This window comes from Nematolebias whitei, chromosome 1 (genome assembly GCF_014905685.2).
Source record: "Nematolebias whitei isolate Nwh7 chromosome 1, NemWhi1, whole genome shotgun sequence".
Taxonomy (NCBI): Eukaryota; Metazoa; Chordata; class Actinopteri; order Cyprinodontiformes; family Rivulidae; genus Nematolebias; species Nematolebias whitei.
In genome coordinates, this window is record NC_056498.1 from 35,243,320 (window position 1) to 35,252,524 (window position 9,205).

Sequence of the window (9,205 nt, forward strand, 5' to 3'; positions counted from 1 at the left end):
CCAGGGCTAATGTATATGACATTAGCACCAGGGCTAATGTATATGACTTTAGCGCCTAATGTATATGACGTTAGCGTCAGAGCTAATGTATATGACGTTAGCTCCAGAGCTAATGTTTGATATTAGCGCCATGGCTAATGCATATGACGTTAGCGCCAGGGCTAATGTATATGACGTTAGCGTCAGAGCTAATGTATATAACGTTAGCGTCAGAGCTAATGTATATGACGTTAGCTCCAGAGCTAATGTTTGACGTTAGCGCCAGGGTTAATGTATATGACGTTAGCTCCAGGGCTAGGTGGGAAAGTCCCCGATTTTGTCCAATAGTCCCTCACTACTTCGCAGTTCAACTTTTGCAGACTCGCTCTTTTGCAGTTTTTTCCAAAGTAATTTTGCAGGTGACACGAGTGTCAACTTTAATATTGCATGAATGTATGGGATGCAGTAAAAAGTTAACTAAAAAAATACTTCGGACAGGCGCTGCCACTTTGTAGTTTTCTCTCAATAATCCTACACTGCATCGCCACTCAAAACGACTAAATTTCCCAGAAGCCAACAGTGCCTCACCCAGAAGCCCTGTTGCCTTCTGCTGAAATGGCGGGAAAATTTTGATTGGATATGAAAAAGTTCGGTCCTTATTCATAGTGACTTCGGCGCTCAGTGGATGCAGAGAGCCACATGGAACCAACTGGGAACTGGACCTCCAGACTCATTGGTCAATCTGAGTGCCACTTTGCCGGCCCACAAGGCCTTCAGAGCGGGGATGCGCTACCCGGAGGCGTGGTGCTCTCTCTAGAGCCCACTGGAGCTACCCCATCCGGATTTGGACTCTGATCTCAACCTCTGTGTGGTCCCGTGCTGACCATCCAAATGTCCAGCTCCCTCCCAAAGCGTTTTGGTGCTCAAGGGCTGCAGAGAGCCGACCAGAACCGGCATGGCAGGTCTGCCGAACCGGAACTGAGCTGCTGCTGTTCTGCAGAGCTGGTGAGTAAAATTTAGTAGCTACTTTACAGTACATATATGTATGTTGTTAAAATGATATAGGGTTAAGAGTTTAGAACATTGCAAGAGTGTGGGAAGGGTTTCTAAAACTTAAAATACATATAAATACTAAAATTCAACATCCCTACTTCATGGGTTTTCACTTATTGTGAGGTGGGGGAGGGTGGTCCAGAATGTAACCCCCGTGATAAACGAGGGACTACTGTATAACTATTGCCCATTTTAGCCACAACTACTTGTGTTTTAGTCTCCACTACAACCGATGTATATCATCACCCCAGAATTCATTGCACCAAAAACACACGTCCTCAGGTGAAAAATGTTTATTTTAAGCGATTAGGGATTTTCACGTGTCACAAACAACTTTTAGTAATTGAGAGAAACAACACATTAGGGCCGATTTATGCAAATAGTCAGAGATCCATTTAAGGCCCCATCAATCAAACCAGCCTGGTTTCAGTTCTGGCCGCAGTCGTCTGGCGTCTCTCCCTTCCTCTAATTGTCTTATCTGTGGATTACGTGACCTCACTCAAGCCCAACGAAGAGGCTAACATCACCTCGAAGAGAGCGAGACAGAAAAGGTAAAGCATCGGGTTTTTTTTTTGGTAGAACTCTCCGTTGGTTCTGCATGAACTAAATCCACCTTTAAAGGAGAATTTCTGGAGATTTGTCTGTTTTTTTTTTTTTTTCTTTTAAGATACGTAGGAAATCTCTGAAGCATTGCAGAGACAGAAACCTTGAGTCTGAAGAATACCAGAAGGCTTGAGATCGGTCTGACTCGGGAATCAATGGTGAGACGTGCTCCCTTATTTTCAGACTGCAGGTTAGAAAAATACGCTGTGTTAAACATGAGGAACTGGGTCCGTACGCTCAGACGAGCCATGATAAGCCTCTTTAAGCTGCTTCACTCAGATCAAATGTTCTGTTGCAAACCTGTTGACCTGGTCTGGACGTGGAGTCCCTTCATCTGCTGTTTTAACTGAGGATCTCTGGTTTAGGGTGAATTATCGAGACACTTCTTAAACCTCAAAGCAGACCTGAATACACTTAAATAATCCAGATAAAGCTCCAGTGGAAGGAAAATGAAGTATTTATTTTTATATGTCAAATTATTAAGAGATTATTTGTTTGATTAGAACTGATTGAAACTTTTTCAATCATTGCATGCTAGAAATAAATCCTTGGACTTGCTACCGACCTTCCAGCAACTAAAATGCAGCTTGAATCGAATCCCAGTCAGTTTTTAATTGAAGTTTAGAACTAGTGGCGTATGAATACCTATAATAGTATCTGTATCAGGCCCAATATCGGCCTCAAGTACTCATACCGTCATGCCGAAAAACATGCCGATACTTAGGACCAGTACCAGCTTTATGCTTGAAGTCGTGTAGCTGAGGACAAAAAAAAAAGTCCAGTTTAGAGATATTTTAAGATGTATACAGGCGATGTTAGGACAGCAGACTGTTTGCTGTGTTTTTAATAAAATAAATGCATATCTAAAGTTGTGGTGTGATGGTTAAGTACCAACTCATTAACTACTCAGTATCAGCAAGTACCCAAACTGAAGTACTTGTACATGGTCTGGAAAAAAAACAGTGGGACACTCCTAATTTGCATCAAAACATCTCTCATGCCAACAAAGACTCTGAAGACCCTCAGGAAGGAGTGGCGGTACAGTAGATTGATTTGCATGTGAGCTCAGCTCACGTGGAGCCACTCGCTGTTTAAAAGTCCAGTCAGTCTGAATCAAACCAGCGACCCTGCGGAGAAAACTCATAGTCAGCTTGCAGTCCTGATCTCATTCTTGGTCACCACCCAAAGTTTGTGACCATAGTTGACGTGACGTAGACGTAAAGAGAGCTTCGCCCCACAGCTCAGCTCCATCTTCACTGCAGTGGACCGGCACAGCATCCACAATACTGCGAAGGCTGCACGATCTACATGCTGATCTCATCCGTTCTTCCCTCACTCGTGGACAGCACCTCACTCCCAACCCAGAGAGGGCAGTCCATCAATTTCCAACCGAGGACTCGGATTTAAAGGCGCTATTATAAAGCATATGTGGTCCCGATATGGATCCCTGCAGCACCCCACATCAGATGTGCATCTATTTACGTTGACAAACTTGTGTTTATTTTGAAACAAAGCCATTTATAAGTCACTCATTTAAAGCTGCAGTATTATAGCTTGATATGATGATTGACAAGTGTCAAAATCTTTGACTAAACCAAGAAACATTTACATTTTACTTCCATTTCTGTCCAGGACATATCCAGTTCCCAGTGGGACTCGGTGGTGGTGAGTGCGGAGTCCCTCCTGAACGATGCTAAGAGGATGCAGAGGCAGTGCCACGAGCGCAGCCAGCAGCTCTCCCTGACCACCACCCAGCTGAGGGTGGAGTCGTCCGCCCTGAGAGAGAGCTGCGAGACCGCTCAGCTGGACATGGCCCGGATCCGTCGGCTCCTGGACGAGCTGCTGGACACCAAAGCAGCCTTCGAGGCCAAAGAGAGGCAGGCGCGTAAACTCAGCAAGCAGCTGTGAGAGGATGACGAGTGGGGATACTGGTGGCATGAAGGGATCCAGCATCCCATTGAACCCTCCTGCTGCCCTCAGGTCAAAACGACCCACGACGGGCATTTTGACCTGAGGGCAGCAGGAGGGTTCGACAAACTGAGGACCACCCAAAACAAAAAGAGGGAGTGAGTGGAAAATTAGCAAAGGATTCAGCTTTCAAATATTTTTTTGTAAACAAATTCGAAACAAAAGATAAAACTTTATTTTTTTTATGATGAAACATCTTTCTGTAACATTTTGATCCCTTTTATCCTTTCATAAGTTTGAAGAAGTAAAACTTGATGGTTGTGGTTTATGTGGGAGCTGAGAAAATAAAATGGGAATAAAAAGATATGAACGATGATTCGCTCGTCTGTGTCAAAATTCAGTCGTTTCACCACAAAGACATTAAAAATACTCATTCTGTTCAGAAGGCAACTGTAAAATTTGGTTTATTGAAAAACTAACCTAAAACGTAAAAATGTTTATGTTGCACATCAGTCTTATGTTCGATATAAACACCTTAAGGTGTTTAAACGTCCTTGTCACTGGCTTGTCATATAAAACGGCGTATTTTATTTCGGTGAGTTATTTTGATGGAATGGCCGACATTTAAATTTACCGCTGATATCGGCAGATACCATGCCGATAATATCGTGCATCTAAATTGGTTGTCTAGCTGTCCCTGTGATGGACTGGAGACCTGTCCAGGGTGTCCCCTGCCTCTCGCATAGTGACCCCTGTGACTCAAAATGAAAGGAGCGGGTAAAGATGATGGATGGATGTGGAAGAACCATATACAGCCACACCAACTGGTGTTGGTCACTCTGGAACGAACAGTCTGATAACGCAGGTGTTCAATGGGGTTGAGTTCAGAACTGCGGGCTACAGTCCACCCTCTCCACAAGGACAGAGTTCAGTCCCAGAGATGTGGGACTACCACCGGCTGCTGACAGCTGGGCACCAATCAGACGATTGATTGATTGATTGCAAACATTTGAGGCAGCAGATGCTCAAAACAAGTTGGGAGCAGAAGCTGTTTGGCAGAGATTTGGTTCGTTTTTCGTAGGCGCAGCACACGGACTCGTTTTCTTAAATGCGGCGCCATTTAAGGGGAAATTAACAGGATTTCCAACCATATGAAAAAAAGTTGTTACAACAAAAAAAGAATCAACCAAACACAAATGTTCTTAACGTTTGAGTGATAATTCTCCAAATCGACGTCATTTGAAGAGCTATCAACGGCAGGTAAGACGTTAACTCTTTTTTCCCCCATATATAGAGCTTCGTCAGAAGAAAACCGTCTGTCGGATGATTTAATCCCAACCTGTACTGAAGGATTTTAGTCACCGATGCGTAAAAGACTCAAAGACTCGTGTCGTAAAAGATTAAAGTTTTAATCGGCATTATAAATCATTCTATAAATACATCGTCACATCATTAACAACGAGTTTTAAATAGTAACAAACAGTGGCAGCAGGGCGGGGTCAAAGGCGCTGAAATAAAAAAAAACGACTTCGACGATCGGCGGGGCTTCAGTCAAAGACACAAAAGCTGACGTGTCGTGGAAGAAACTGGGAATGTGGGAGTCGCTGCTCGGACGCTCTTCTCGTCGCTGTGGTCAAACTGGTACATGAGACTTTTCTACCTTCTTTTTCAGTGGGGACAGAGCTGCTTTCGCCTGAAAAACAGGGAAACTGTCGATAACTTTCACCAGAAGGGATCAACGCCGGTGGTTTGGTTGGGTACCTTCTTGATGGCAGCCCAGTCTTCAAGGATGTCGATGTCTCTCAGCATGTAGACGATGAAAGGCCCTGAGAGACGGCGCTCGTTATTTATCTGAGCGTGGGAAACGAACAGGATGTGACTTCATCACTTTTTATTACCTGAAACCAGAGCGACCTTTCTGTCTGAACGTCCCAGCAGGTTCTTCCTTTTACACTTCTTGCTTCTCAGCTCGTCGCTCCACTCTGGAAGGAGGAAAAAAAAAAGGCCGACTTAACCTTTCGTACAAAAGTTCCACGGATGAAGAATTTTTACTGCTAAAAGTTTGATTTTCATGTTGTTTCTGTGTGGACTGCTGAGAAACACAGTTTGTACAAAGTGTCAGTTTCCCTCTAAAATATGTTTGTTGTTCTGACTAAATGCTGAGTCAGGATTCACTGACAGTAAATGCTGAGTCAGGATTCACTGACTGTAAATGCTGAGTCAGGATTCACTGACTGTAAATGCTGAGTAAGAATTCACTGACTGTAAATGCTGAGTCAGGATTCGCTGACTGTAAATGCTGAGTCAGGATTCGCTGACTGTAAATGCTGAGTCAAGATTCACTGACTGTAAATGCTGAGTCAGGATTCACTGACTAAATGCTGAATCAGGATTCACTGACTGTAAATGCTGAGTCAGGATTCACCGACTGTAAATGCTGAGTCAGGATTCACTGACTGTAAATGCTGAGTCAGGATTCACACCATTTTTATTTTTCTGTACTTTGTTTTGCAATCAAACTACTCCTGCATACTTTATTCATTCATGTATCAAAACGTTCGGCTCATTCATAAGTCTGGTGCGTTGACTTTATTTTGTAGCTTTTCTAAATAAGTTAAAATTTTAACTAAATAAAAATATATATATGAAGCAAAACACTGATTTACATTACATCCATTAAAACGTAATTTTTTAGAATTTTTGGCATGCGCCTCAATTTGTGTTCATTACTTAAGATTTTTGCTGCTGTTCTGTTACTTTTAGCTTTCTAGCTAGTCTTTTGCTAGTTTTAGCTTTGGCTAGCCTTTTGTTACTTTTGGCTTTGGCTAGCCTTTTGTTACTTTTGGCTTTGGCTAGCCTTTTGTTACTTTTAGCTTTGGCTATCCTTTTGTTACTTTTAGCTTTGGCTAGCCTTTTGTTACTTTTAGCTTTGGCTAGCTTTTTGTTATTTTAGCTTTAGCTAGAATTTTGTTAAGTTTTAGCTAGAATATTGCTACTTTTAACTTTAGTTAGGCTTTTGCTACTTTGAGTTTATAGCCAGCCTTCAGTTACTTTTAATTTACAGCTAGCCTTTTTTTAATTTTTAGTTTAAAGCTTTCCCTTTTAGCTAGTATTTTGCTTTTTCTTTAGCCAGTCTTTCACTCCTTTTGCCTTCTAACTAGCATTTTACTACTTTTAGATTTAGCTAACTTTTGGCTACTTTTAGCTTTAGCTAGCTTTTTGTTACTTTGAGCTTTACCAGCTCAGTTTCAGCTGTTTTATTTTTGCAGAAAATGCAGTTTACGTTCAGACGTTGAATCACAGAGAGGTTTTCTACAAACAGCAGCTAAATCAGGAGCTAAAGTCACGTCTTTAAAGTTTAGCTGCGACAGCGTTCATCTAACAGCAGCATCCGAAACGATCGTCTGTGACAAACGTTTACCTGAGGTCAGGTCGACGTTCTGTCTGTCCTCCTCCAGACGCCTGATCTTTTCCAGCAGCTCCGCCTTCATGACGTCAAACAGCAGCGAGCGCTCACTCTGCCACACACAAACCAGAACGTTTTGATCATTCTCAGCACAATTTGATTGAACGTGTTGCATTAAGAGGCCGCTCTTTGAACAACCACAGGTTAGTTCTGACGGAACTGACGAGATGATAGCTGACGCCTTAGAACAACTCCAGTCCTGACCAGGCTGTGGAACACTGGAAGTTCCTGCAGTCAGCATGTTAACTGCTGCTCCCACAAAGCCTGCAACATGTGTGTCCGTGTGCTGTGAGATAACTGCACACTTTAGAGTGGCCTCTTATTGTGGGCAGCCTAAGGACCACCTGTGCAGTAATCATGCCGTTTAATCAGCATCTTGGTACGCCACACCTGGAGGTGGATGGATTATCTCGACAAAGAAGTGTGCACTAACAGATTTACATGAATCTGTGAACAATATTTGAGAGAAAAAGGTTTATTGTGTACAAAGAAAAGTCTAAAATCTTCAGCTCATGAAAAATGGGAGCAAAAACAAAAAAGTGTTTATATTTTTGTTCAGTATATTTCTCTAATCTGAGGCCAGTCGAAAAGCTTTCTACAACCAATAACATATTTGTTGACAACTTTTCCAACAAAACGCTACCGGTAGTTTAAAAGAATCTGAACTATTCTTTAGACATTTAACGCCATAAAAGCATAAATTATTTCATTCTATGTCATTTCAGATTAAAACTTTGTTTTTGTCCTCAGAGTTGGAAGACATTCTATCTGGTCCTCATCGTGGGTTTGATGCAAATCAAATAAAAACTAGAGTTGAGTGCAGGTTGCAGTGCGTCACCTCCAGGTGCTGCCTCGCTCCTTGGATTTCGCAGTCGTGCTTGTGTTGGATGACCTGCAGACACAGCTCTCTGTACACTCCTACAGAAAGACACACAGACACGTTAAAGGAAATCAGCAGCGTCCTGCCTCAACGGTTTAACCGTGTTAATCTGTGCTGCCGTTTTCAGAGGGTCAGTCTTTGCTACTCAGTTCTTTTTGTCCTAGTAGAGTTACCATAGTTTCCTGTAGTAGAAACGTGTTGCAGTAAAGCTTAGAGTTTTCACGTTTTCTTCACTGAATCCAGAAAAATATGTGTAGACCAGTTTGAACTGTGCTATATACAGTAGTACAAACTAGTGTATTGGACTGGGTTCATAGTGATATCATTTGAGTTTTAAAAAACAATGTCTAAGTGATAAAAGTGGAAGAAATATGAAATAAAAACTCTTTCATTTAAAAATGTATCATTTAAAAAAATTATTCATATTCAGTCAAGAAAATCTAGTTCAAGAAAACTAAGACAGGCTGTTGTCGTATGTACTACGGTCCTTGAATGTTACATAAGTTTGTCTAAGGTGTACATGGGTTCCATGTTCCGGTTCACAACCTACTCTTTGAGTTGTGCCAAGTGTCAATCTTGTTCAGTTTTGTTTTGCATTGGATTAAGCAATTTATTTTGCCCAATCTGATGGGAGTGGGTGGGATTAATGGTACGCTGCATGAAACGTGGATCAGTCTGGTCTGGAAGTCATCATGACTGTCTATACTTGTGACTTAAAAAAAAAAATGTAGTGATTAAAAGCGTTAGCCCTGCTAGCATAGATGCTAGCCCTGTTAGCGTAGATGCTAACCATGTTAGCATGGATGCTAGCCCTGTTAGCATAAATGCTAACCATGTTAGCATGGATGCTAGCCCTGTTAGCGTGGATGCTAGCCCTGTTAGCATAGCATAAATGCTAACCATGTTAGCATGGATGCTAACCCTGTTAGCATGGATGCTAACCCTGTAAGCATGGATGCTAACCCTGTTAGCATGGATGCTAGCACTGTTAGCATGGATGCTAGCCCTGTTAAAATGGATGCTAACCCTGTTAGCATAGATACTAGCCCTGTTTGCTAAACCTGTTAGCATGGATGCTAGCCCTGCTAGCATGGATGCTTACACTGTTAGCATGGATGCTAGCCCTGTTAGCATAGATGCTAGCCCTGTTAGCATGGATGCTAGCACTGTTAGAATGGATGCTAACCCTGTTAGCATGGATGCTAACCCTGTTAGCATGGATGCTAACTTAGTTAGCATGGATGCTAACCCTGTTAGCATGGATGCTAGCCCTGTTAGCATGGATGCTAGCCCTGTTAGCATAGATGCTAGACCAG

The 9,205-nt window shown here is 42.4% G+C and overlaps 1 protein-coding gene across 1 annotated transcript in view; it reads right to left on the reverse strand.

The window, feature by feature from the left end:
• Nucleotides 1-5,031: 5,031 nt before the first annotated feature.
• brms1 (BRMS1 transcriptional repressor and anoikis regulator) overlaps nucleotides 5,032-9,205 on the reverse strand; it is a 13,416-nt gene continuing 9,242 nt past the window's right edge. Inside the window, exons 5-9 of the mRNA XM_037676602.1 lie at nucleotides 7,848-7,927; nucleotides 6,965-7,061; nucleotides 5,442-5,525; nucleotides 5,305-5,369; nucleotides 5,032-5,236 (exon numbers count right to left, since the gene is read on the reverse strand). Of these exons, the coding sequence (XP_037532530.1) occupies nucleotides 5,177-5,236; nucleotides 5,305-5,369; nucleotides 5,442-5,525; nucleotides 6,965-7,061; nucleotides 7,848-7,927 (386 nt within the window). The 3' untranslated portion in view covers nucleotides 5,032-5,176. The remainder of the gene's footprint in view (nucleotides 5,237-5,304; nucleotides 5,370-5,441; nucleotides 5,526-6,964; nucleotides 7,062-7,847; nucleotides 7,928-9,205) is intronic.